Genomic DNA, 24,520 nt, shown 5'->3' with positions numbered 1-24,520 from the left:
CCTATCACAAGCCAGAAAAGGACGTTAGGAAATAACAAAGATGCATCCGATGAGATATCTATAGGGTCGTTTACCGAGTTTGGTTTACCTTGAGTGAAAGCGTGTGTCATCCAATGGGGTTAAAGGGATTTTCACGATTTAGTTTTGATGTGGGGGTTGATCCTAAGTAATCCGAGGTATGTTCGGAGTGTTTTGTTGTGAAGTACTTTGTAATGGTGGAGGAGTACTTTGAATTGTAATACTGGAAAGATCCAAAATGTTAGGGGTTGGTAATGAGAGTATATTAAAATGAACTCTGAGAGTTGTACAATTTCTGTTTCGTCTTGGATGTATGATTTGTCTATCTATTGTAGATGTTTGGTTTTGGTTTTGATGCATCTTAGATATCTCATCGGATGCATCGGATGCATCTTAGATATCTCATCGGATGCATCGGATGCAACTTAGTCCAGGCGGCGACGTTTGCACAATTGTTTAAAAATTATTCTAGTATCGATGGCATTGAATTCTGAATTTGTCCTCTCTTAGCATATAAAAAAGGTCCTTCGTCTGGGATTTTCCTCTAAGTTTCACAACTTGTTTTTTTTAAGTGTAAACAATGAACTTATTGCTGAAATGTCGTAATGAAACTTACAATTGTTTTTCATTTAACTTATTATTTTAACGGGGAAAGGTTTTATAAAACACGCTGCATACGCGGCAAGTTAAAACAAAGTAATGTGGTATATGCAACATTGGTTTCAATGGTTCCAAAGAGTACAGCGCTACTTTCGGAAGAAGTCTATGGTTTGAGAATGATTGTCGGATATCGGGCAGTATGTAGAAAAGTCTAGTCCGAAAACTGGGCATGATGTCCGAAAACGGGATGTTACAAAAAACATGGAAAAACAGAATGATCGGAAACTTAATCGAAAATCGAAAATTGAAGCATTTGAATGGCAAAATCAGAACTTTTAATGAATTTTTTTAAGACTGGAATTTGGAGTCAGAAAACAATCAATAGGAAGGTCAAAAATTTATCCGCAAGTTCTGACTATTCGAATCTCGTACGGATTGTTTTTCGCCTCAAAAGTTCGGCACATATGTTTGTCGTGGTCTTATTGGTCTGTATTTAAGTTTTCATAACAATCAGACAATGTGGTCAACAAATTTACATGTAAAAATTTGCAAGTGGGGGGGGGGAAAGGAAAAGGAGCCAAAAGTTCCAAGAAAAGTGTCTGGAATATTCGAATATGCGGCTTAAATCACTTCTTTGTTCTACTCACGGAATAGTCTGGAGGTGATGAAGTAGTTGACCCGGTCGGACCAGTCTCCGTCTAGTCCACTGCTCACACTACTCAACTGCTCCAACACATTCTGCAACATCACTCTCTATCCACAGCAGACACTCTTCTCTCACGAGGTCAGCACAGTTCAAAGTCAAGGTCACAAGATTTGAAGCTCACAACTTAAAAACAGGTCACAAGATCACGCTCATGATCTTATTGGCAGATATGGAACTATTTCAAAGATGCGTGGCCGGGGTCGGATTTGGCGCGGGGGGGGGGGGTACAATTTTGACAGCTTCGTATATCACGTGATAAAAGACATCTCCTTAAAAGATACCTTTAAATGAAAATAGACCGTGATGGAGTTCACGACTGGTGAGTCCACACTATGGACTATTTAAGTGGCAAAAAGTCGCGCTGAAGGTCGCACGTTACAGACCAAAAGTGAACAGTCTGAATCAACTAGAGCCAGTCAATTCAAGGTCACGAATAGAAAGCTTAGTCCAAGATTACCTCTTGTGGTCGCTTTTGAGGCAGAACTGAAGCTGAAGTCAAGGAATATAATTAAATCATACTGAATAAAGTGTTTAATACAAATGTGTTTGTTTTTGTACGAAGTTATCTTTTATCGCTGAATTCTAAGGTTTAATGCAAGAAAAAATCAAAACTTGGTTTTATTTTGAACAGGAAAAAATAAAAGCGCCGTCACAAAAAATATATTAGAACAAAGTTTTCGACGGAAGAATTTTTGAACTGATTTGATACCTCTTATTTCAATGGATGGTAACAAAATGTTTTTATTTGCAGTTTTTCCATTTATTGATTATCGAAAATGATTGGTACGCAAATGGGACCCGTGTTTAACAACAGCGGAACTTTTGTAGTATTGATAATAAATAACTAGAGATAACTATTTAACAACTAAACAACTCCGCGGGGGACAATAAAATCTATTCAGAAGGCAACAATGGAAAAGTGGGAACCATTTTTTGAATAAAACACTTCAGAAAAAAAAAGATTTTTCATTTCAGAAAGCTGCTTCAATAGCTTTCATAAGCTGATGGATTTTTAAAAAACTTTCTTATTGTCGTCCTATAAGAAGCGAGATAATTGCATAAAAAACGCCGGCGCGAGCGGAATATCCTCAAATGTAAAAAAGAAGCGCTCAATATTCTATTTAATGATGGACAATCATGTTCATTTCATAAAATTATTTACAAATTTAACCCCGTAAAATGCAATTATTTTAATTGCTACCTGCAGGGTTTATCCGCTTCAAAATTTGATTTGAAGTATGGCTAATATGCTATGGTTATAATTGAACTCGTCCGAATTTGAATAATTGAACTCGTCCGAAAAGCAGGCCGCTTTTTTATCATAGCCTAGAAACCACAAATGAATGTGGGCAAAACATCCAAAAATCCATTCTCATTCTCATCTCAAAAATTTCACTGCTATTGTTGGCTAGCATCGGCTACTGACACTTAACTGCAGATGGCAGTTTAAATAATAAATTAGGTAAAAATTAGAGTACAGATTTTTCTATAGTGTGCCGATCAAAATACCTAAAATCGAAAGTATATCGAGAATTTTTTATTAGTTTAACAGGGTCGAAATATGTACAAATAACTTCCGTTTTTTCCACTTAGAGCATTTTTTGAAAAGGAAAAATATGGGTAAGCAGATAATTGTGTCTCTCTGCCTGACCAATGTAGTTCGCATCCCAAACTGATCACGCACGCACATTTTAAAACCATGCACATTTTACATTACGAGGCCAAACTGTGCACTGGGTAGGAGCACAATTTTGTGTCTGTATGTTCCTGGATTCCAGAGACAAGTCTTCAAACATGTTAAAATTTTGTCGGAACGAGTAAAGAGAAGGAATGAACAAAAGAAGAACCAAGGGAGCGTCCTTGTTGCGGAATCCGCTTACAATGCACAAAATGCACAGTTTGGCCTCGTAATGCAAAAGTTTAACGCTGCTGAAACTGTCTTGTCGGCAATTTTGCCACAAAAATATTTAGCAAACTAAGCGCATATGCTTTTTGCCGAATGAGTTACCACTAGAAAAAAAACAGCGCATGCATTTGACTTTGCGAATCACTTTTGTCTGATCAGTAAATTTGCTTAACTTCTCAAACTTACAAGATCAGTTTAATTTTACAAGATCAGTGTCAAAAACATGTCAATGTTAATTATAAACATCTGAACCGGTGTTTTAGTGGTAACTTCTTTGTCTCATGGCCTGAGATATGGTGTGCGAATACCAAATTTGATTGCAAAAGGCTGGCCAATTTTGTTAAAAAAGTTGGGATAAAACACCAAATCCCAGGCCACGAGACAAAGAAATTATGACTACAACACCTGTTCAATGGTTTATAATTAACATGTTTTTCGACTCTTCAGAAACTAAAATGATCTTGTCAATTCTTTGATGATGAATAAACAAAATGATTTCGATACAATGTTTTCTCAGGTTTCGAACCAAAATTGAGTATTTATTGCCTGAAACTGCCTCCAAATATTGGTATTGTAAAATTTTCAAAAACAAAAAAGCATTGATTGATGGAAAAGTAGAATATAACACCCAAGAAGCCAACTTACCAATAAGATCTTATCAATCAGCCAGCATTGTTCACTGAAACTAGAAACAAATTTTTACGTATCTTATTCCCTAAAGCGTACAATTTTCTGGCAACGAATTAGCTAAGTCCCGATAAATGTTTGAAAATGCAAGTTACTCAACGCGATCTATGCTTGAAAGACAATTTCTTAACAGATACCGAAACCTAGACGCAACTGTTCTTTAAAAACTCAATATCAGTTTTTCTAGTGCATTACATCAAGAGCAAATGTGATTGTCTTCCGGCATGGATAGATAAAACTCCATATAAAACTTATTATGTATTTGCACATCATTTATGTCTTGATATTATGTAACGTTAATGTGTACTGGTCAATTGACCTTGATAGCGAGGGCGAGAACGGCGGTTAAAGTGAAATACGGTTCAGAAAGCGAATTAACGTTAACATTAACTAGTTATTTTAACTTCTCTCTCTCTCTCTCTCTCTCTCTCTCTCTCTCTCTCTCTCTCGCGCGCGCCCGATATTATCTATCCATACGGATTCAGCAATTAGCAGTTCATACCTTGAGGACTTAGCTGTATGACATAGCGCAACCACCAAGATTTTCGAAGAGCCCGCTAAACATAAACCCATTCTGGGAACGAGCATCGGCCGAACCCCCATTAGAGTGGAAAAAATGGGCGGCAATATTGGAATTGGCACTATTCGCAAAAGACGGCATCGAAATTCGAACAATTTTACGAACAAGACCAGAGTTAGTAGAGCCATCTGAACCAGTATACGAGGTCGAAATAACCGGTGAAACGGAAGCCCAAAGGAAAAACCGAGAGGTACATATCAAGAAAAAAGAGTGGGCTGGGAAAACCGCGTGAGAAAGGAGTTCTATGTAACTCATTTAGATGGGACGAAGCGGACGCAAAAGTACGCAGCTATCTTTTCTTGTGTCTCAGCGCTGAAGGACAGCGCCAAATCCAACAAAAACGACCTAATTTACAACTACACACGATAACTGCACAAGAATTCATGACTGTTTTTTTAGTAGAAATATTCGTCACAACACGCATAATAGCTTTTGAGAGGTATACGTTTATCTGTCGAAAACAAAAGAAAGCAGAGAGTCTAGAACATTTTCATGCTGACTTAGTGGAACTAGCTTCAAGGGCTGGCTGCGACGACCGAGAAAGTGAGTGGGTAAGGGCCCAAAGGGAGTGTTTACGGCCCACATGAACAATGAAAAAATTGCAGAAGAATTGCTGGCACAAACACGTAGCCCACAGGAGGCATACGAGTACGCGATACGACGAGAAAAAGGATTAGAACACAGTCGTACAATGAAAATAAATGTGATCAGAGGTCAAACAGTGACTACAAAACAAGGGCCGGTCCATTACGTAAATACACGTGACAGACAAAATCAGCAGTACAATCAAAACAATCAGCGAGGTCGGGGCGGTTTTCGCGGCCGCCGTATTCACGTGGATCACAAAACACAAGAGGTCAACAGCATCAACAACAACGAAACACAAATTCAGGACAATGTTGTAAGTGTGGGAATCAATATGGTCCAAACCATCTACAATCATGTCCGGCAAAAGACAAAATTTGCTCGAAATGCGCAAAATGCGGACACGTCGCAAAAGTTTGCCGTTCTACAAACCTAAATTATTTAGTAAACACAAATGATGAACAACAAGAGGAAACAGAAATCGAGAGCACGGAAACGGACACTGACCCTGTCGCAATTGCTGAGTTCTCCGCAAACAATGGTTGGGAGAACTACCAAATAGACGAATTTTCTGTAATGGCGATATCGGAGTCATTCTAAATACAAAACAAAAAAACACTATCCAAAGACAATCTAAATGGACATATTGTTAAAGTGAAAACGAACACAACAGAACTATTCGCTAATGCTGACTCGGGCATCCCGGTGTCTTCCTAAACGAAAAAACCGCTCAACGAATAAAACAAAATGATCAAACGGCAGTTTTTAAAAATATCCCACAGGAGGATACTGCCGGAAATTTAGCATGCTATAACGGCTAATCAATAAATCCAAAAGGAAGACTGATAATTACAATTGAGTAGGGAGGATGGAAAAAACAAACAGCTCCGTTCATCATAGTGGATAATCACAAGGCAAATAAAATAGGACGGAACCTATTACCACGCATCGGCATTATTTTGATTCAGGAAAAACAAACACCCAGGGTACTCAATGTTCAACGAAACGACGAGTCAAACCACGAAACTAAACAATGGGTCAAGGATAATTTTCAACAACTATGCATACGCATAGGAAAGTCAAAACACCACGTAATGAGAACACAATTCAGTAGAGAGTTCGAACCGATACAGCAAAAGGGTAGACGTATAAATACATCTTACATCTACAAGAAAGGGTCGAAGCGGAATTAAACAATTTGAATGATTAAAAACACATCATCAAATTCGACAAGTGTTCAGACAAACAATTCATCAGCCCAATTGTTATCACAGTCAAAAGAACCAATCAGTTAAACTTGCCTTAGATTCCAAAAAAAATTAAAAAATACATACATAAAAACAAATACCAAATGCCTAACCTCGACCCACTTTAGGGCAACATCGCGCAAGTGGTGAAATCAGACAAGTCAAACCAAACATTTTTCTCTAACCTCGATTTACGATACGCATATTCACAACTCCCGTTGGATAAAGCAACACGAGAAATATGAAACTTCAGTCTCCCTGGCGGTAATGCTACAGGAACATACCAATTCCAGACGGGATTTTACGATTTTACGGATATGCCGACAGAGTTTCAGAAAGCAGTGGATTTAACACTTTTTAACTGTAATAATACTTACGCATATCTGGACGATATCCTAATTGTAACGAAAGGAACCATAGAGACACACCACTAGAAACTCCAAACGGTGCTAACGAAACTCGACGAGGAAAATCTCGCAATTTTCCTAGACAAGTGTAAGTTCGCATGCAAGCAAGTTGAGTGGTTAGGTTTCAACATCAACAGTGAAGGAACCAAACCACTTACAAAGAAAACTGAAGCGATTGAAAAAATATTGCCTCCCAAAACTTTCAAACAACTTAAAAGTTTCATGGGCTCAAAACACCACCTTACAAGATACATACCAAATCTAGCACAAACAGCGGCAGCCCTACGGCCTCTACTAAAAAACGCTGAAAAAACAGACCCCTCAACTGGTTACCAGAACATAACTTAGCTTTCAAAAACATTTTACAACTGGTAGCTAAAAAAAAACAAAATCAACATTTTGATCAATATTTAGACACGCGCATCGTCTGTAATGCATCTAACACAGGGCCAGGGGCGGCCTTGGAACAGCACTCAGCAGAGGGTTGAGTGGCTATAGTATACGCGTCACGATTTTTAAACTCCCTTGAGGAACAATATTCAGTCAACGAACTAGAATTATTAGAGGTCGTATGGGCAATTGAACACTTCAAATACTATCTATACGCCAAACATCTCACTGTCATCACGGACCATCAAGCTTTAATCAGCGCTTCAAACGCAAGCGAACGATCAAAGACAAGCCAAAGCCGACTAACTGGCTGGATCGATAGATTAAAACCATTTCATTTTTAAATTAGGCATCTCGAAGGGAGTAAAATGGGACTAATAGACTATATGTCACAAAATCCGGTTGGATTACCAATACCCTCCAGTGAGTACGACGAGGAATTTGTAGTGGCGTCAATTAATACATTCATAAACAACCTGGAAATGATTGACAACGTCATTCTAAATAATTTGGCCAATCAAAACAGAGCACCATATGATCTGATCACAAACAGTCAATTCTCTCGCATTCAAAAATTTTCAAGTGCGACAAGACTTCGATCAACGCGATCAATTTTGAAACGATGAGCAGAAAAGAAACGAAAAATTTCTCAGGCAGATTCATTCCAGCAGAGTTAAAAACAAACAAACCACGCGGTCGTACAGATATTTTGCTTGACTGGCAAAACGCATCCGACCGGGTAGAAAGTCTCTCTGAACCGAGGTGGCACAAGCGACCACCAACCAAAGGAAAACAAATGAAGAACACAAAGTCACCGACACCATCCACTTCAACCGCGTCAGTAGCCGACGCAAGGGAACTGATAACAAGATCAAAACAGTCAAACTTTCCAAAAAATCAAATTTGGAGGGAGCTCGACATTAAAAACCACCGTGGTAGACCGAAAGAGCCCGAAAATGGATAAACCGAGAATTGAAGCAGCCATGTCGACTACAGCCACTCAAACAGTGATCAACACAGAAGCTGAAATCGAAACAGCCAAGACGACTACAGCCACACAAACGGATAACAACACGGAAACTGACACTACACTAGTAGAAAAAGAAATATGGGTCAGCCGCGTGGACCCCAGCGTATGCCTACAATAAGAAACAACACCCAACATGGAGTGCCCGACGATGACAATTTCGTCACAGCAAGAGGCCAGCCACAACGAAATAATGGATGGAGTAATAGCAATAGTGGAGAAAGCCACAGAAACAGAGGAGGACACGCCGCTATTCCGTCGAAAACTCTAGCGAGTACTGGGGGTTCTTTTCATCGCCGCAGCTACAAAGAAGGACCGAAAGCTGCGTCCACTGATCAATTTTGTAAAGAAGCGAGATTGGTAAGCTATCAAAGCATCCTACGGACAGTATTGGTTTAACATCCGAAACAGGCTACATGTCCGTGAGGACTGTTTACTCATAGATGAAAGAATCGTCATTCCATCTCAATTGCGACAGACAGTGCTCGACAGTCTTCACCTCACACACACGGGATCGGCAGCTATGTTGGACTGGAGTCACCGTGTCTGGTTCCTGCATATTCATCGATCCATTGGGCAAATGGCACAAAAATGCAAACACTGCACGGAGCAAGGTAAAATTTTAAAACCCATCTTAGGAAAGCAAATTTCATTCCAAATGGAACCAGTAGTCGAACTTAATAAGAAGTTCAATTAGATTTCGCGGGGCCCCTCCCGGATGAATTAAATAGGGATGCATACAGTTTAGTTGCGATGGATAAGTGGTCAAAGTTCCCAACAGCAAAAGTTGTATCAAATACAACAGCAGACATTGCAATCAAGTTCATGCAAAGATACATTTCTAACAACGGAGTACCAAGAAGATTAAGATGTGATCAAGCGAAAACATTCAGAGCTAAAACAATTCCAAGTTTTTTATCGGACAAATAATATAAAACTACTATTCGCACCTGTAGATGATCACAGGGCAATTGGGGTAGTGGAAGGAATGATTCAGACGATTAAACGTAGGTTGCCAGTAATGAAAATGGACCAGTCAAATACACCATATAAATTACCTTCAGATGTCGCAGAAATAATCAAAACACTGAGAATCACACCACACGGTGTCACAAAAATTTTTTCTCTTGAGGCGCATCTGGACAGAAAACCAAAAACTCCACTATCGAATATAGCCGCAAATAGCTCACCAAACAATCTAAATTGGGAGAACGCAAAACATGCATGTTTAGATCAAAAGAACCTTACGAAGCCACCTCTACCAGCGGAAGTTATGCATGACCTCCAGCGACGGGCGGAGGACGAAGTGCAGATACAGAAGAAGGGATCAACACCTAAAGTCACACATAAATCACTACCAAGGACGCTCACTATCACGCATTCGCCGACACAGCCAGAAACAGTGGCACATTCAAGATCTATAGAACTAGCTAAAAACAAACTTAAGATAAGATACAAGGGAGTACAAAGAACAAAAGACAAAAATATTGAAAAACGATTAGAACAAGTGGCACGGAAAATTATCCGGTTAGCAACCAAAGTCAAGAACCCAAAAACGTTTGAACAAAAATATAAGACCATAGATGGAAAAATCCTAACCTACACATCACGCACTGCTTGGGTACAAATTTTTGGCAAACAACCGAGGTTACTAAGAAATAGCGGTACAGCATTTGTTTCTAACCCTGTAATATGCGGACCATGCATACCTTCTCGATTAGGCGATTATGTTGCCTAAAAAACCCCGCGGAGAACCGGACCATGTCTAGGTTCTTTAGACATAGAAAACCCGCAGGCTCCACAACACCCCATGGTCAAGGAGGACACTAGAACGGGGCTTCCAATCAAACTAACAGTACAGGAGAAGGCAGCACTGAGCAAAAGCCAAAGCAACCCCACAAAAAGAAAAGCGACAGGAAAGAGGATTGGAGGAAAACCAGTAGGAAAGCTACAAACGCCACGGGGGATGAGCCTCCAAACGGAGACTAAAATGGAAACGAACAAAAGCCCTGAGAAGGATGATGATTCGTCGTCAATGTCAGAGGAGCCCATCACACCGTCACCAAAGCGACAAAATCAAAAGAACACACCACCTGCAACCGCAACAAGTAAGTCAACTAGAAACCGACAGGCGACCTTGGTAACAGCACTCTGTAGCCCCATCCCAATCTGCACAATACAAATCGCGAGTGCAACCGGGAAAAAGCAGTTCGAAATCGACTCACCACCATAAAAATCAAAGCAAGACTCACCAAGCCTAAAATCTCTGATACAGGAGATTGAATTTACCGAAAAAACTCCCGAGTACAAGGCTTGTCATCCGGCATGGATAGATAAAACTCCATATAAAACTTATTATGTATTTACACATCATTTATGTTTTGATATTATGTAACGTTACTGTGTACTGGTCGATTGACCTTGATAGCGAGGGCGAGAACGGCGGTTAAAGTGAACTACGGTTCAGAAAGAGAATTAACGTTCACATTAACTAGTTGTTTTAACTTCTCTCTCTCTCGCGCCCGATATTATCTATCCATACGGATTCAACAATTAGCAGTTCATACCTTGAGGACTTAGCGGTATGACATGGCGCAACCACCAGGATTTTTGAAGAACCCGCTAAACATAAACCCATTCTGGGAACGAGCATCGGCTGAACCCCCATTAGAGTGGACGAAATGGGCGGCAATATTGGAATTAGCACTATTCGCAAAAGACGGCATCGAATTTCGAAATCTTTTACGAACAAGACCACAATTAGTAGAGTCATCTGAACCAGTATACGAGGTCGAAATATTCGGGGAAACGGAAGCCCAAAGGAAAAACCGAGAGGTACGTAATCAAGAAAAAAGAGTGGGCTAGGAAAACCCTGCACATTTTAAACGCTTAACGCAGCTGAAAAATGTTTAGCAACTTGAGCGCATATGCTTTTTGTCGAAGAAATTACCACTAGACAAAAAACAGCGCATGCATTTGAGTTTGCGAATCACTTTTGTTTGATCAGTAAATGTGTTCAAGTTCTCAACTTTACAAGACCAATTTAATTTCTGAAGAGTCAAAAACATGTCAATGTCAATTATAAACATCTGAACCCGTGTTTTATTTGTAATTTCTTTGTCTCATGGCCTGCGATATGGTGTGCTAATACCAAATTTGGGTGCAAAAGGGTGACCCTTTTGTTAAAAAAGTTGGGATAAAACACGAAATCCCAGGCCACGAGACAAAGAAATTATGATTACAACACCTGTTCAGTGGTTTATAATTAACATGTTTTTCGACTCTTCAGAAACTAAAATGATCTTGTCAATTTTTTGATACTGAATAAACAAGTTGATTTCGATACAATGTTTTCTCAGGTTTCGAACCAAAATTGAGTGTTTATTGCCTGAAACTGCCTCAAAATATTGATATTGTAAAGTTTTCAAAAACAAAAAAGCAATGATTGATGGAAAAGTGGAATATAACACCCAAGAAGCCAACTTACCAATAAAGACTTATGAATCAGCCAGCATTATGCACTGAAACTAAAAAACAAATTTTACGTATCTTATTCCTTAAAGCGTACAATTTTCTGGCAACGAATGAGCTAAGGCCCGATAAGTGTTTGAAAATGGAAGTTACTCAACGCGATCTATGCTTGAAAGAGCATTTCTTAATAGATACCGAAACCTAAACGCAACTGTTCCTTAAAAACCTAATATCAGTTTTCCTAGTGCATTACATCGAGAGCAAATGTGCTGGTCGTAATGTCAATGTGTGGTTTTTATTGTAAAGATTTTAAATTTGATTGTTTAAAATGATGTATATCAAATTTTTGCCATGCTAAATAAACTATTGAATTGAACGTACCAAAAAAATTAATTATATTAAAACCAAAGGCTAAATCAATTGGCAATTATTTGCCCATACTTTTTCTCAAGCAACGCATGGCTGGCCGTGTGAGAAACACTCAATATCACTTTCCCTAATTGCCAGTATGTAATTCTTTTGTCTCCAAAAAAAATCCAAATCTTGTACGTGTAAGGTTACAAAATTTTGTCATGAACGGGTCTCTAAAATTCGAATTTATACTGACGGCTAATTTTTATATTCTTTTCCAGCAAATAAATGCAATTTTTGTACGTATAATTGCTCTCCAGCAAATAAATTGCTGGCAATTGTTTTCCAGCAAATAAATGCATTTATTTGTACGTATAAGTGCTTTTGTTTTATTTTCCAATTAAGGCGAATAAAAATTGAGAAATAATTTGGACCTATTTTGAGCGGACGTTTAAAACTGAATTTCCTAATAGTTCGTTTAAGCGTCTGAATTAGCTTTTGGTGAAAAAAAATTTTCTGAAAACTCTTATATCATAATTATTTTGAAAACTTTCGTCTCAGTTTTTGAACTTCAATCCGTTTTATATAAAATTTTACGAAGTGAAATGTCCTTTTAACTTTGAGTTTAATGCAGCAACATCTTTCTTTAAGACTGAATTAAAGAATAAGTAGTTAAAAAGAATTGTTAGCTAAAGAGTCGAAAACAGTCCGGAGATCAATTATCAGGCTCCGAGCCAAAATAATCAATGATTTTCTTTGCGAGTCGGAACATCAACAACAGCCAATTTTTTCTAAAGTATACATCACAAAAATTTTTGATCACAAAATGTTTTAATGCAAAACATGTTTTAATGCTTCTGCGTAAATATGAAAAAAAAATTCTTTACTGGCTCGCACGTTTTAGTTTATTTTATGTTTGGTGTCATTAAGTGGCATAAAAGACATAAACGTGAAACAATTTTTCTCGGCTCGGTGAGAATGTTATATAAGTTTTTGTTCCGACCATTGAAAATGAGAAGGAACTTTGGATTCGGGTGTGTTTTATTTCCACGGAAAATCAGCTACCACAAATAAATATCGGACAGGGTTGAGTGATATATCATATTAAAACCCTTCCAGTCCTGTTTCGAGAGACCTTAAAAATTCAAAAAAAATTCACTGCCGAGAAAAACCAGTTTGAAATTTTTGATTTTTGTTCTAATTTCGAGCTAATTATTAAGGTAATTAGTAATTGCAATAGCTTACTTAAGCTTAATTTAAGACATGAAAATTTTATTTGACTCAAGTAAAGATAGTTTTTAAAGTTTTTTAGTGCAGTTTTAGGAATCAAAAACTTGAAATATCAAAAAGTTTCCGCAAAAAATGGAAAAAATTTTTGAAATTCTTTCTTTTTTTTTTTAGTATTTCTGGTCTTTTTTCTTAAAAAAACTGTTTTGCAATTGAACTATTTTAGTATGACGCTCAAAAATGTTCAAATTCTATTTTATCGTTCAGATTTTTTTTATCACAACATGCAGAAAAAAACGACACACATTTAAAAAAACTTTTTTTTTGTATTTTTTATAAGACTGTGGGCGGAACATTCTGTGCTACTTGCGCAGTGACCGGTTATCCTGGTTTATATTTTGATATCAATTTAAAGAGGACATAAAAGGTTTCGATATAATATATAACTCAACTACGTACAATGTCGCTACCTGATAGTGCAAGGAAAAAACAAACCCAAAAATCAAAATGTTTGCAATTATTGACATGGGCGACCAAAAAATATAGCCAAAAGACTACAGTAGTTACTTGAATTTTTTAAAAGCGCTAAGAGTGACTTAAAAGTTTAAATTTGAAAGGATAGCGCGCAAAAAAATCATTAAAATGGCTTTTTTGAAAAATTTGCAGCAGAATTCAGGGCTAAAATAGGGTTTTATCCAACTTAGTCAACCTATATGTTCTCTTTGCGTGTTTTTTAATAACAGAAAACGCGTTATGTTCAAGGTTCTGAGCGCTGTAAAATTTCTTAGACTTACCAATTTTTTTATTAGGACTGCAAATAAATTTTGTGAGTGTAAACAACAAATTAAATTAGTTTCTTTTGTTTTTAAACAGTGGAATTTTGTTTGCTAAGTTGGCAGTGTTCTGGTTTATTTTCATCAGAAAAAGCATTAAAAGTGTCAATCATCTGGTATATTAATAAAGCCTGATAGAGCGGACGCTTTGAAGTTGGAGTATTGATCTGTGGTATGGTGAAAATATGCGATAATATAGCACTTCTATGCTTCCTGACCGATCCAAGTTTCTTCACTCCAGACACAAGCTAACGATTTTTCCGCATTTTGGATTTTTCAACTTTGGTTCCTGTTTGCAACTACAATTCTAAACAAGGATAGCCATTGAATATGCAAATAGCACAGAATGTTCCGACCATAGTCTTAAAAAATACAAAAAACTAAGTTAATTCTTCATATTAGTGTAGTTTTTTCTGCATGTTGCGATAAAAAAGATCTGAACAAAAAAACTAGTAGTTAAACAAATTCGAAAGTGATAAGAAAAGAAGCTAATTGAACAAGTTTTTTTCAAAACAAATGAGCGATAAAACAAAACAAAACTGCTCGTATCAGGGTGAAGCCCTGAATGTTCCGACTGCCTTTTAAGGTTTATGGAGCAGCAGTAAAAACATAAAAAAATTAAATGATTTAAAATAAAATGAAATTTTTTTTTAAATATGAAATTTTTCTTATGAAAATCATCCCCCCCACACGCCATATAAAGTATAAAAAGATAGATTTTGCTCCTTGTAACAAATCAATTATGGCAAATAAGCTTCGTTCAACCAATTTGGAACGATTTATAAGACGGATTAAATCTCCGCTTACGCGTTAATAGCACGAAATATATCGCGCGTTAATTGTCCCAAATTGGTCAAAATGGCCAAAATGGCAATCTTCAAACCCTCATAACTTTACGCAAAATGATCACAGGTGAAATATCTTTTCAAATTTAAGCTCATAACAACAATACCTTTTGAATGATATAAAAAAAATTCCGTCAAAAATGGCTAGTTAAAAAGTCGCAATTTGTCTGAAGAAAAAAAAACCCATCCCGAGCACAAATATTCCGTTACTTTCGTATCGAACGAAAGTCGGAACAAAAATCACAAAAAAATTACTAAAACAGAAAAAATCACGACTGAAAGGGGGGCTATAGTTAGACATATCACTCAACTCACTCCGATGATTATCCTTTGAAGGTGATTTGGCGTGGAAAATGAAAAAAGAACAAACTAAAACACACCCGAATACAAACTTCCTCCCCATTTTCAATGGACTGATCAATTAATTATTTAGAATGTTTAATTTTGTTTTGAAAAAGATGTCCTCTTCCAATGATGAATTTAGGTGAACAACTCATGTCGAGGTAGTGTTTCTTTTGTATTTAGACTTTCAAAGCCTGAATCAATATTAATTGACACCAACAATTCAATGCTGTCTCAATGCTGGACTCAAGTCTCAAATAAAGTCTGATCATAGTCGCAAACATCTGAACATATACCCAATTTAGTCTTTTTTCCCATGGAGAATGCTGAATGAGCCCAATTGATAGAAACACAAATTAAATGAACACCATTCTTATCAAAATGATCTGAAGTACCTCAATTTTTAGCAAAATCAGCCTAATGTTTGGTCCTCGTTTATCCAGTATCGGATTGAGTGAGCCCAATTTTTAGCAAAAAAGCTGAATGAGCCCAATTTTAAGCAAATTTGGCTCATTAAGTTTCCTATTTTTAGTTTCAAAAGACCAAAACAAACGGTAACTTTGAGGATTGGTAGAATAGAGGTGTCAAAGAGGTCTCGAATACTCATTGAGTTGGCTCGAGTCCCTTGAGGAAGAGTTGCTTGTGTACAAAACTGGCTGAATGAGTCCAAATTTTGGTCCTTGGTTTGCCATTAAAGGGGACGATTGAGTCTACTTTTCTTAACATTGGGCTCCTAATTGGGCCTCATTGGGTGAATTTTTCTGTGATAACTAGGGGACCAATCGTACTAAAAACAAGGCTCATTCAGCTCCTTTTCATGGAAAATTTTCAACAAAAAGTTTCGACCCTGGATATAAATCATTGCAGACCAGGGTATAATAAACATGATCTTAAACAAAAGTCCCAAATGAGATAAAAAACATATATAAAAACTAGCTTAACAATCAAAGATTTCATTTTCAGGACGGTAAATCTTCAAATAGAAGCCCTAGCCTGAAATTTGTGCGCAATATTTTTTTCAACAATTTTGTCTCCATTTTGTCTAAATATTTTAAAACAATTAATGCCTATTTTGTTCAATGTTGAAAAAAATAACTTTTTCTTAGCATTAACTGCTTAATTTGGGTGGCGTCCCTCATGCTTGAAGGACCGAATGCTTGAAATTTATTTTAGCTTACTTTCAGCCAATCAGAATTGAGTATTCAAAATCTCAAAGTAAATCGTGAAAATCTCGAAGTAAGAAAATAAATCCAGGCCAATAGTGTTAATACTGACCGATTAGATAATAAGCAGATGAGTTTTCAAGAATGAAAAATTCTTTTGATTTTTAACTCATTAAACTTGATGTTTATCTGAATAGTTTTGCGGTTGTAACCCGCAATTTGTAATATATTTGATTATTTTCTACTGATTCAAAACATTCTCTGTTAATATTGACTTCGATTTTGTGAGAAAGGCATTTAGCCAATAGAAATGCTTAGCGATTTTGATTGGCTGAACTTTTTCAAGCATTCGGTCCTTCAAGCATGAGAACCCTCCCCCTTAATTTGCACCGACACATTCCAAATAAATTAATTGTGCTTAATAGAATGGGCATAGGATCCTGTTTCCAGATCATGTAAGCAATCTCCCCCTAAATCATTTTAGGAGCAAAAATGTTCGTTTGGTTTTTAGCCAATCAGATTTGAGCATAGAGCCTGCAGGCTTTACGGCTTGAGTATGCCAATAACTTTAGGGAGAGATTGTTCACTTGGTCTATTAAGATGAGAGATTGTCCACATTTGCCTAAAAATGTTTCATAACAAATTTCGGGCATGGGATTTGAAAACAATAAAAATTGTCATAATGACCAATCAGGCTAATCAATGCTCTTTAATCACTTCGATGCGCAGTGCTTAAGCCGGACACAAATGCTATAATGCGCTTGAATTTGTGTTTGCCGTTTATCTAGTTTCCCGTGAGCAATTGACTCAAAACCTGACTTTAATAAAAATTTTTGGCTCAATTTTTATATTTAAAAAGGATGCATATGTAATAGGCCAGATTTTGAAAGTAACTGCCGCAAAGTTCAAGAATGGTTTAAATTCTGAAAAACAAATTTTTACAATAAGGTGGTGCCCTAAGGTGGTTTTACACTAGTAATTAAATTCTTAAAAAGGCTATTTTGGCACATACAGCATCATTTATTTCAAATGAAAATTTACAGAAATTAAATTTAACATGATTGTATTTCAGAACAATTCTGTGCATGTTTTGCATACACCATTTTTTCTTTTTCATTCAACTTGAAAAAACCATTATTACACTTTTCTTCAGATTTTGCTAGATTTCTTGCAAAAAATCATCGCAGTACACGCTATGAAAAGTACAAAGTGATATTTTTTCATTTGGCAGAGTATTAAATAGGCCAAAGAACATACCGCAACCCAATTTTGAACTATTTACAACGCGAATGAAATATCCTCTTATCAGTAAATATATTTTTACAAAAAATTATCACAGGTGAAATAATTGCTTAAGTTTGAATTTAATTGCAAGTTAAGAAAACGAATTTCGTCTGGAGCAAAAACCACCCCGAGCCTAAATATTTTGTCAATTTCTTCAAAAACTGTCAGAATAACAACTGCAGTTTGATAAAACGCAAACATTAGATATTATTTCACTAAGTTTGGAGATAATCAAAAAAACTCTCGAAACAGACAAAACTTCCTTAATTATGCAATTCCAAAGCAGGTGCCTATATTTCTCTATCATAGTCACGACTCAAAGTACAAAGTTGAATACGAACAAGGATAGCCGGTTTTTGTGCAAAATAGCAATGTTTCGACCATGTTCATTAAAAAACATATTAAATTTTTCGAGTTTTTTTTTCAAATTCATGTTTTTATATGTGTGTTTTTGCAAAAAGATCTGATGGAAACCTAAAACTCGACTACCACAGTAGACTAGATGAATCGAGCAACGGTTTTTGACAAAGAAACGAATCAAAAAAACTAAAGTTTCTTAAATGGCGCTAAAAATTTTCAGGCAATAGTTTTACTGCATTAAAATTAGAGTTTCATGGCGCACCCTTCTACAATAAGACTGCTCATTTATTTTACTCGCTCAAAATTGGACTAAAATTTTGAAAACTTTAACCGGTTTGTCAAGAAACTGGGAAATTTTTTGACAATTTCAAATGTCGTTCAAATCACGACTGATAGGACTTCAAATTGCTGTATCATTCGAGTCATTTGGATGATTGTTTGTGGTAAATGTTTTTGGTCGAAAATCAAAATAAGCCTACTCGCTCGACTTATTCGCTCAAAGATAGGCCAAAATCGAAATTTTTGAACGGGTTTTTCTCGACACTAAGAAAAAATTTCAAAATATTCAAATGTAGTTTGAATCATGACTAAATCATAGGCTTTTCATGATATTTCAGCTGAACCACTCTAATGATTGTTTTTCGTACCTGATTTTGAGTGGCCAATAAAAAAACAGAAAAAAAACACACCCGAATACCAAGGTTCTACCCATATTCAATGGTAGGAACAACAACAATTTTATTTTGATTACTCTCATTATCCCTCAAGAAAATGTTTTTGATAACACTTGATACACTGGTTAGGTTTTCGCGGTTGTTTTTCAATTTTAGTTTTTTTTCAAAATGATTTTTCGAAGCAAAATTTACATCGTGCCACTGGTATAAGAACGTTGAGGGCGCGACATACTGAATCAAAATGCGGTATGGACATTTTTAACATGTTGATTATATGTGTTTCGAAGATATATATGCTCGGGGTGGTCTGTTTTAATCGGAACAGTTTTAAATAGTTTTTTTTTCGCTAGGGCCCCGCCGAGTTTGCACACCACAACATTTATCTGGCTTGAGGCAAACGTAACTGCTCGTTTTATAACTTGATATTATAAGTGTAACGCGAAATATTTATGCGTGGCGAATAATCCCGCACTACAACTCGTTCATAATTGAACTGCAATTGAGGCTAGCTAATTGGTCTTAATAATTGCACGCAGTACTCAAGTTTTAAAAATTTCAAATTGATATCCTAAAGTTCATAGTTTATCAATACTTCATCTACAAATAACTATTCGAGACCAGTTAATGGGCATTCGGAACATTCAGGGCTTTGACTTGATACGATCAGCTTTGTGCTCCCCGAGACGACGTTGTGGCTTTATGATGAGACGTTCGCGACCAAATTTTAGTATTTCCAGACTACCGCGATTGAAATTGAATATTTTCAGACCACCGTTACCAAAATTTGGTATTTCCAGGATTTGCAGATTGATGCAATGTGCTCGCGACCGGCGAAAAGTTTACCGCGACAGCAGACACGTGAACTGCGACAGCGCCTTCACGCCCCCTTAAAACCTTCACCTATTCAGACAATTATTTGCTTTAATACGAAAAGCGTACTATTGAGATATATTTCAGGCAATTGAATGACGGGCTATGACCAGTGTCATCAATATTATACATCGACACAGGGGCGGACCTAAGATTTTCTCGAGGGGGGGGGGGTATTTCAAAAAATTTTGTCGACCTTTTTTTTAGGTCGACCAAATTGATTTTCCGAGCTCTCCCAAAGCCAAAGACATGTTTTGGCCAAAATTTCAGCGCCGCAGGCAAAATTTAAAAAACAGGCAAAAAAGGCGTTTCTAGGTATTTTTGGAAAATTTTGACCAAAAATCGCATTTTTTGGCGCGCGCTCCCCCCTCAAAATTAGTATATATTGGCGCCTAAAGAAAATTTTTAGGGTCCGTCGCCAAAAATGGATATTTCAAAATAGTACAAAGGGGGGACCCTTTGGGTTGGTAGGGGATCGAATCCCTGAGGGAGGGGCGTCCGCCCCCCCCCCTTCCCTAAATCCGCCCCTGCATCAACACCAAATTAATTAAAATTAATGTTTCATGTTTCTTTTTGGCCTCAAAAATGACTTAAAATCGCTTCTCAAAAATTTTAGTAACCTTGATAATTGATCTAAGTGTTGCCGAAAAATTGTTTTTGGCCACATAATCAGCGTGGTAAATTTTATTTTGACTAATTTTGGCTTTGAACACTAAGTTCAGCATTTTTTTATTATAAAGTTAAACGTTCTGGGATGCCGATAATTCACTTGGTTTATTTTCAGGTAGGGAAGGGGGAGAGATCGTTCACATGGATTGTAATCTGTGTGTAGCCTCTAATGTCGGAAGAATCAGTTGCTATAGTACCGAACTGAGGTAAGGCTCACTCACAAAATCTTTGCCTTGTAAATTAAACGGCATGGGAAAATTCGAACCGTCAACCATACGATCGGCAGTGCAAGAGAACATCCCTACCAACATTTTCTTAACGTTTTCTTCGAAATTCTACAACTGATGTACCATAAAAAATTTTCCAGGAACTAAAGACTTCGCGGTGAAGTGTCATGTCAAAGTCTATCTAATTTAGAAAATATACGCTTTAGCGTTTATAGCGGTTTATCGTAATGAGCTCAACCGCTCAAATGTAAGTTTTCTTTTCCAAATATCAGGTTTTGAATATCAAATACTTGAATTGAAGCTGAAATTGTAAGTGAAAAAAGAACATCGGAAAATTGTCACCGTAAACAAGAAACAACATATGTAAATCAGACATCATATATGGAAAAGAGAACAATAATTACACAAAAATAAAGGGCACGAAAAAAATATAAGCAAAAATGTTTGCAGCGCTCGTTCTTCTTTCAGGTTGTAGCGACAGTTGATTTCTGCAGCGTATTTATTCTTTGTTTCAACTTGTCGACAACTCGAGCGCGTTTGAATCGCTCCGCTTCTGAAGTCAAAAACTTGATCACGCTAATTTGGTAGTTGACGGGACCAGTGAGGTTATTGCACATGCTATCAGCCGTGAGATCAACTGAAAAAGAAACCAATTAAGTATTGAAAAAGTAAACATAATTTTTGGAAGACAGGAACACTGACTCGCAAGCATGAAATAACGTAGTTAGTGTTCAAAAATATCAAATAAAAAATAGAAACTTTATTATCAAGTCGCCAAATTTTGCTACTCAAAACTCAGTTATCACAGTATTCAAAACTAATCATAAGCGATTTCCCATCGTGTCACAGAAAAAACTCTGAAAAAATAAGCACAGGTTGGATATTTCTGCTACAATATGTTTGATTCGCTGCACCAGATAAGAGAAACTCTGTGTTGTGAGACTCAAAGTGCTGCTTACCTTCAGAAGAGGGATAGCGGATTACTCTACAAATAGCGTGGACCAAATCATCCGTTCTCTTTTTCCAAACTTCTTCATCAAACAATGCCTCCCCGTTCTTTAACTCGTCAACTTCAGTTGGGGACAACACTGCGGCAGTTGTAGACTTTGGCTGTCTAAATCCTCCATTAGCAGTCCGCTCCTTTCGCTCCTGGTTTCTGAAGGCTGCTCTCAAACTGCCTGGCTTCTTGTCTTTTGATTTAAGTTTTGCTGGAAACAAACATTTTCCTCCAGATCAGAGACAGGATAGGATAGTTAATTTTATTTATCATTGAACGCCGCTAAAACAGCGTTCAAAAATTGGTATTTTGCGTATTTTGGTTTCACTTCACAATGACAGAAAATGTAACCAATTAAAACACTTTAGTCAAATTCTGACTAATTTGTCACAATTTCCATCAGATTTCTGATTGGATAACCTAGCTTTCAATTCTTCCGTGTTGTCCGATTCCTGTCACAAGTTCGCATGAAGATTAACCAATTTTTTCAAGTCCTAGGTTTTTGACTCACATTTTCCGTTCGTGATAGGTGCTGCTGATCCTCCTTCGAACGCAGATGGGGGCAGACTGGGAGGTCTAATGCGTTTTCCAGGTCTGTAAAGGACTGGAGACATGGGTGATTGGCGTTTTCCACCTGGTGCTGAGAGGGAGGAGCCCCCGAGGCCACTTCCGGCAGAGGGAGAACTCTGATTGGACAACGAGGCGGAGACCTGGTGCTCGTCAAAATCTTCTGTCTCGTCAATCATCATCTGGGAAAAATGTAATAACCTAGTCAGATACTCATCTACCAAATTTTTCATTCAGTATAAAAGGAACCATAGGACGAGATAAGCTGTTCAGAAGTTGACTCCAGTTGAATTATTTGGAATTCTTTTCTAGCGGCTACTTAACAGCAATCATGGAATATGGAGGGTCCCGAAACACAACCATTTGCAAAGAAAGATGAAAGTTCTTACTGCTTTGCCAACGCTCAATACATTAATATCAGGATGCGGAAAACAATAAATTTAGGGCCTCAAAAAACTTTAGGAAGTTTTCTCTCGGTTAGCGCTCGCTTAAATTTAGATTTTATAAAATCAATAACAATAACTTCGCCCTCTTCTCACTAAAACAATCTGACAGTTGTCAATTTTTTTTAAATTCAATTTCTTAGAAAAGCATCCAATGCCACGCTGTTTGCGAATTGATTTTCCTTATGAAAATTTGACCTTAAAATGCTTCATAAAAACAAAATGACTTCTGCAAATTCATAGCTACAACTTCGAAGGTTTTTTCGAAATCTAGATTCGTCGCTTACTTTTTAAACTTCAGTATGAACCGAAAAAAGTATAAAATATATTCACAAGCAAAATATTTAAAAGCAAAATATATTTACCTTTTTTCCGCTCCCTGATTATTTTGAGAAAAAAGTTCTAAACAATAGTCCATATATAAAGACAAATTTGCGCGTATCATGTTTGTTCTGACTGTCTTTCAACTGATCTGGTCAGCTTGGCTCAATTTCAATTTTGAAAAATACATATACTTTTCCCTGCCACAATCTCAAGTTCAAAAAACTACATATACAAAACGTCTTTTAAAGCAAAATTTGGACCAATTGACTCACCTCAATCCCAATTGAAATGTTTTAAGATGCGCAATAATTCACTGCTAACGGGTTTTTTATTTGAAAAAACGGAATGCTTCACACATTAATTTTAATTAATCTCTGGTGGTTCAAATTTTCGATTACTCATAAAAAACCGCACATATTGGAAACTAGATCTGCTGCCATTTAGTGTACTCTGACAGCAGCCAATTACAGGTTTGGTAATTTTAAACTTAATAATTTTTTTTTTAAATTCCAATTTTGAAAAATCATAAAAGCGTCATATCTCGAAAACTTTAAGGTCCTCTGGAAAAATTTGGAGGCGAGATTCGCAACCCCTGAGACTACTCTATAGCCCCCAAGTATTAATTAAGTTTTTAGAAAATTTTTAAATCACAAAAAAGGTCGTATCTCGTACACTAAAAGGATTACGGTCAGTAGCGGATTCGACCCCCTGCCGACCCAAAGGAGATATCCATTTTTGGCTGACTGACCCTAAAATTTTCTGGCATCTTTTGAATTTGCCAGCGGCGCAGAAAATTAGGTCAAAATGGAGTCTTTATAGGGTTTATCAGAAAATCAATTTGTTCGACCTAAAAAAAAGGGGACAAACTTTTCAAATTTTTTTGAAAATCCGCCAACCCCCATCCACACCCCCGAGAAATTCCCAGATCCAAGCCTGATTAGGTCATTCATAATTGGAGGCCAAGTTTGCCACCCTTGTGGGAACCCTGACAGCATCCCACTATTGGGCTGCTGTTTTTAAACTCGGTGAAATAACTACTGAAATCCAACAGAAAAATCAAAAAAAATTCTCAACCATTGCAAAATACGATAAAGCTTAAGCGTGAAAAAACTCTTTCGTTAAACTTGCAAAAATAATACGTTGAAAAAGCTTAAATGTGGCGAGATAGTGAAGCCTGCACTTACACACACACACACACACACACATATATATATATATATATATATATATATATATATATATATATATATATATAATAAAAGATAGATTGATTGGCAATTTTCATTTTGTACATATCCAATTCCTAAACTAGAAGTGATTCACAACTTTTCACATTTTAGCTGTTCAATAGCAGGCCTACCTTCCCATTAACAAATGAAAACAAAAATTTTCATTACGAGGCCGAACTGTGAATTGTAAGCGCTTGGCAAGGGCTAAAACGCAGAGAATGGCATGAAGCTACCAAAAGAAAAAAAATAACTCAGAATAACTAAGAAAAAAAAACTAATTCCATAAAAAATTTCATGGTGTCAAATGAAGTTTTAGGAAAAAAATAATGAGCGGATTTCCGAATTAATATAATGTAAATCCGGATAAAATTCTAATAGCTAAATGTTTTCCTCTACATAAGGGCAAAAATAGACTTCTTTAGAGTGAGCGATCTTCCAAAAACTCATAGCAAGAATGGGCTGTCATAAAATTCAGTTTTTCTCACCAAGCT

The 24,520-nt window shown here is 36.8% G+C and overlaps 3 protein-coding genes across 3 annotated transcripts in view; all 3 read right to left on the bottom strand.

Moving 5' to 3' along the window:
• LOC134845495 (innexin unc-9-like) overlaps nt 1–14,030 on the bottom strand; it is a gene marked incomplete at its 3' end in the record, with an annotated part of 72,914 nt that extends 58,884 nt beyond the window's left edge. Inside the window, 2 exon segments of the mRNA XM_063862395.1 lie at nt 1,266–1,447; nt 13,997–14,030. Of these exon segments, the coding sequence (XP_063718465.1) occupies nt 1,266–1,365 (100 nt within the window).
• The window catches only part of LOC134845494 (guanine nucleotide-binding protein subunit beta-1-like), a 492,858-nt gene that overhangs the window by 427,192 nt on the left and 41,146 nt on the right, over nt 1–24,520 (bottom strand). The gene's annotated exons all lie outside the window — the stretch shown is intronic.
• Nucleotides 22,101–24,520, bottom strand: part of LOC134846344 (integrator complex subunit 6-A-like) — a 34,864-nt gene continuing 32,444 nt past the window's right edge. The window contains exon 14 of the mRNA XM_063863655.1: nt 22,101–22,215. Within this exon, the coding sequence (XP_063719725.1) occupies nt 22,212–22,215 (4 nt within the window). The 3' untranslated portion in view covers nt 22,101–22,211. The remainder of the gene's footprint in view (nt 22,216–24,520) is intronic.

The sequence above is a fragment of the Symsagittifera roscoffensis genome, chromosome 5, assembly GCF_963678635.1.
Source record: "Symsagittifera roscoffensis chromosome 5, txSymRosc1.1, whole genome shotgun sequence".
NCBI classification, from domain to species: Eukaryota; Metazoa; Xenacoelomorpha; order Acoela; family Convolutidae; genus Symsagittifera; species Symsagittifera roscoffensis.
Note: the sequence above shows the minus strand (reverse complement) of the source record. Positions and strands in the feature narration are given on the sequence as shown.